General features: G+C 56.0%; 1 protein-coding gene across 1 annotated transcript in view; it reads left to right on the plus strand.

Annotated features, from left to right (window-relative positions):
* PLCB2 (phospholipase C beta 2) overlaps positions 1–3776 on the plus strand; it is a 19852-nt gene extending 16076 nt beyond the window's left edge. The window contains 5 exon segments of the mRNA XM_034661717.1: positions 80–228; positions 312–407; positions 869–926; positions 1675–1761; positions 2115–3776. Of these exon segments, the coding sequence (XP_034517608.1) occupies positions 80–228; positions 312–407; positions 869–926; positions 1675–1761; positions 2115–2318 (594 nt within the window). The 3' untranslated portion in view covers positions 2319–3776.
* The last annotated feature ends 795 nt before the right edge of the window (positions 3777–4571 follow it).

A 4571-nucleotide genomic window follows, 5' to 3' on the forward strand; every position in this document is an offset into this window, starting at 1 on the left:
TTTTTTTTTTTTTTTTTTTTTTTTTTTTTTTTTTTTTTTTTTTTTTTTTTTTTTTTTTTTTTTTTTTTTTTCCCCTGCCCCTCCCCCCGCCCCCGCCTCCGCACAGCAAAGGGCTTCTCGAGCTAAAGCCTGTCCCTGCACTACCCCGCAGCAAATCGCCAAGATGATGGAGCTGGCCAGAGAGAAGCAGGCTGCAGAGCTGAAGACCCTCAAGGAGACCTTGGAGACGTATGATTGCCTCCCACCCATGCCTGACTCTCACCTCCTGGGAGGCCCCACAGAACATCTCTCTGATGCCTGTCTCTCTGCAGTGACACCAAAGAGATGAAGAAAAAGCTGGAGGCCAAGAGGCTGGAGCGGATTCAGGCCATGGTCAAAGTCACCTCAGACAAGATGGCTCAGGAAAGGTGAGCCCTGGAAGGACCAGTCTAGGTGGGAAGGTGCCTCCCTGCAGGTGGATCCTGACTCACTTCCCAGAGATGTGCCTGTTACCAGCTCTAGAAGCTCTTCCCATTTCTGTCACCTCTGATCAGAGTGTCCTCCTTGGGCCAAACGCAGAAGCCATCACTCTGAGCAGAGAGGAGAATTTCAGGGAAAACTAATCATACAAACGGCGGGGGGGGGGGGGCAGCTTCCCCCTTGCTTTCTGTGAAAGAGTGCATTTTAGTGAGGAAGCCCTCTCCTCAGATGGGCCCTGGAGCTCCCAGTGACCCCTCACATCCTCCTCGGTTCCCCATAATTCCCCCTGCTGGCTGGTTCTGAGCCTATGCTGGAGTCTTCATTTCATCTACACTCTGAAGAGACTTGGTCTTACCCGACTCCTCCTAGGGGCCTCCTGGCCTCTCTGAAACTCTGATCACCCCAACAGGCTGAAGAGAGAGATTAACAACTCTCACATCCAGGAGGTGGTGCAAGTCATTAAGCAGGTGGGTAAGAACTGTGTCCTTCACACACACACACACACACACACGCACACACACACTCTCTCTCTCTCACTCACACTCTACATAGGAGGGTTGGGGCGGCCCCAGGACTTCACGTTGTCTTTAGAGGTGCACAGTCCAGAGTGGCCCATGCACTGGGGATGGGAGGAGGCAATGAAGGAGAGGAGGAGCCCCCAGGCTACCCCAGGGTTTTGGCCTTCATGAGGAGGTCAGGGTACCAGGCTAAAGGGATCTGTCTCTGGCCAGCTGCCCTGGATGGAAATGATAGGGGCTAGCTGGCCAGGGGAGGATGGAATTGGGGTGGGTGGCTATGAGGGAGTGAGGGGGGCTTCCTGAGGCTCCAAGAAGTCAGAAGAGGAAGGAACGCCCTGCTGAGAATGGACCTAAAGCTCCCCTGGGACTAATAACAACAATAACAGAGCTGGCCAAGCTGGGGCCACCAGGCATAGGGGGAGGGGGCGGGGGCGGGGGCAGGGCTGCGGGTTCCTTTTACTGAATCCCGACCTTGTGGCAGGCTCTAAGCCAGGTACTTTACATGAACTGTCTCATACACTCCTGCACAACCCAGCAAGACAGACTATTATCTTCATTGTACACATTTAAAACAACTGTTTGAAGGTTAACAAATTTGTCCCAAGTCTTACAGCTGGTTAACTGGGGTTGTAGCTGGATTCCAAGCCAGGTTGCCTGTCTGTGTTGTCCTGATTCCCTGCCTCTCGCTCCCACCCAGATGACAGAGAACCTGGAAAAGCACCAGGAGAAGCTAGAGGAGAAGCAGGCAGCCTGCCTGGAACAGATCCGGGAGATGGAAAAGCAGGTGACGGGGACTACCACCCTGGCAGCCAGCAGAGTTGGCCTGCCCCAGGGAGCCACCAGTCAGGAGCTGGGTGGGGGCAGGACGGGGACTCACCCCTCACTGGTGGGCCACAGGCCCTGGTTCTCACAGTGTCCTGGGGTCCTTTAAGATGAGGCAGTCTACAGCTCTCTTTGCTTGGTTGACACCCCCTTCTCTGAGAGGCTCCCTGATGGTCTCTACTACCCCTCACCTCCCACCCCAGTCTCCTGGGAGATCTGAACAGACTGGGCATCTCCTTGTTTGACTGTCCAGGGGAGGGAGAGTGGGCAGTTGGCCCCTCCTGAGCCTGGCGGTGGTCTTTGCTGTCCCCACAGTTCCAGCAGGAGGCGCTGGCAGAGTACGAGGCCAGGATGAAGGGCCTGGAGGCTGAGGTGAAGGAGTCAGTGAAGGCCTGCCTCAGGGACTGCTTACCCTCTGAGGCCAAGGACGATCCTGAGAGGCCCTGTGAGGCCTTCAGGGAGCTGTGTGAGCAGGACCCACTCACAGTAAAGACGGGCGCCCAGGAGAGCCGCCTCTGATGCCCTCATCCCACTGGGACACTCTGTAAGGACATTCACTCTTCTCTGGGATGTGGCTCATGCCCCCAGGAGGAAAGGCCCTGGCATTCTAAGGCTGTGGGAAGCTGGGGCTCTTTTGGACTCTGGAGCCCCCTCCTCAACAGCCAGGCTAGAGGAGGAGGCAGGAACCGGGTACCATCAGGGCAGGGGCCCATCTGAGGTTTGGAGGTCCTCTCCAATCTGACTTCCTACTTCTCATCCTTCTTCTCTGCCTCTGAATAAGTGTCACATATTTATTGAGGGTAAAAGGATATGGACTGGGAGGCAGGTAAAGGCACACTTTACCTTTCCAGCGTGCAACTTAGTGGTGTCCCGCCCTGGACTCCATGTCCTTACCTGGAGGGTTAGGCCTAGCTGCCTGGAACTTCCACTCTAGCACCTTTGGGTCAAGCAGGACCAAACTCCAAACCCTCCTGCTGTGAGGCCCCTTCTCAGACCTGTGCTGAGTTGGCCTCCTTGTCAGTTCCCTGATATAGAGCCTGGCACTACCTCCAGGCTCCCTGGGGACAGCTGCTTCCAGAATTCCAGGCTGAGGTCCCTTCCCTGGCCTCCTGCCTGTGGGGGATGGGAGGCTGACATGGAAAAGCTGCCTCAGCGGCCTGACTGCTGAGACAACTGGGCCTCTGGCTTGTAGGGAGGACTAAGGAAGGCCTTTGGGGCACTCTCCTAGGCCGGGGCGGGGGGGTACTTCCTAGTACGTACACCCACTCAGGCTGCCTGACAAGGTCAGCATCATTTTCTCTCCTGACCTTATGAGATTTATTTATTTTTCTCCTTCTTACTCCTACTAAAGAGAACCCTGTCCCAAATTTCCTGCCTAAGCCTGGCCTTTGTTCTACAGTTAAGAAATGGGGGGCAGGGGATAGTATGCTGCTGAAATGAAATGGCCTGGGGGAAAACCCTTGGGAGCTGAAACCAAGGGTGAGGGCCCCTCCAGAGCCCAGTGGAATGGCCCCACTTCTGGGCCTGAAGGGGATTCACTTCTCCTTCTGCCGGCCCTGATGCCACAACCACTGGAAAATGAGGTCATCCCCCTTCTCCACCCCCCAACCAGACGTGGCCCTTCCTTGTCTCTACCTTCAGGGCTGCAGCAGAAGAGCCTGGTGCAAAGGTGCCCCCTTCCTCTCGGGGAGTTGTGAACCTCGAGGCCACTCGGGCCGCTTTAGGCAGACTTAGAGTGGTCAGCTTCTCAGGTAGTTATGGTTGCACCCAACACTTGCTCGAAAGGGGTTTGTGGGCAGCTGTTCACTGCACCTATGGCATGGTCCCAAATCCCAAATGGAAACAGGCACTGGCTTGGGAGAGGCCAGGTGGGGACTGATTCTGGGAAGAGGTTGTTTTCTCATCAGAGAGTTGTAACAAATGCCATTAGCTCTGAGCACCTGTGCCTTTGGAAAATAAACGGAACCACCACCACCACCTTCTATCCCTCTGGGGGGCCTGACCTCTGGGATCCTAGCATTCCCTGGTTGCAAGTTGAGACTAGGGGTCCTGCCCATTCACAGCAGTAAGGCCTGTTGTTGACACGTCCTGCTTGCATACACACTGGATACAGCCAAGGGTGGGACACTTGTACCCCAGAGCAGTGCCCTGTCTTTAGCTCTCCTGCTGGGCACTCAACTGCTCCAGCTCCCTGCCAAGCCAGGGGTAGAGCCATGCAGGGGTGAGGAGCCAGGCACTGACCCAGGCACGCAGGCATAAGCCAGGGCCATTGCTAAAGAGAGCCCACTGGGGAGTCCCCAGCTTTTGCCAATGGCTGCTGAGGAGAAGGAGAAACTCCCTTCCCCTAGCCTTGAAGTCAGACCAGGCAGAGTCTCAGGGCCCCCAGTGTGGAGCTGGGAAGCCCAGGAATGGGCTAGGAGCTGCCGTCTTGCCTCCTAGAGAGGCCTCTGCGCAGTAGGTTGGGGGCTTCCCAGGAGGTGAGGCCCAGACACCCACCCCCCTGCTTTCTGTCCTCTGGAAAAAGGGCGAGGTGCCCCCTGGGGAAAAGGCCATAGTCTTTGGGCCCTGGAGATTAGTTCATCTCTGGCTGCAGGGGATGTGTCTTAATGCCCTCCCTCAGGGCCCTGGGTAGGAGAATTCCTGCTGTGTATCTGTGGGGCTGGGACAAGGTTCCCCGTCCAGTCATTGTGCCTCAGTTTCACCTTTTACATTAAGGGAAGGGTCCCTACCCCTTTCTCAGTCCCATTGCTGACTCAGATACCAGAGCCCCTG

The sequence above is a fragment of the Ailuropoda melanoleuca genome, chromosome 5 (genome assembly GCF_002007445.2).
Source record: "Ailuropoda melanoleuca isolate Jingjing chromosome 5, ASM200744v2, whole genome shotgun sequence".
In the NCBI taxonomy this organism is placed as follows: domain Eukaryota; kingdom Metazoa; phylum Chordata; class Mammalia; order Carnivora; family Ursidae; genus Ailuropoda; species Ailuropoda melanoleuca.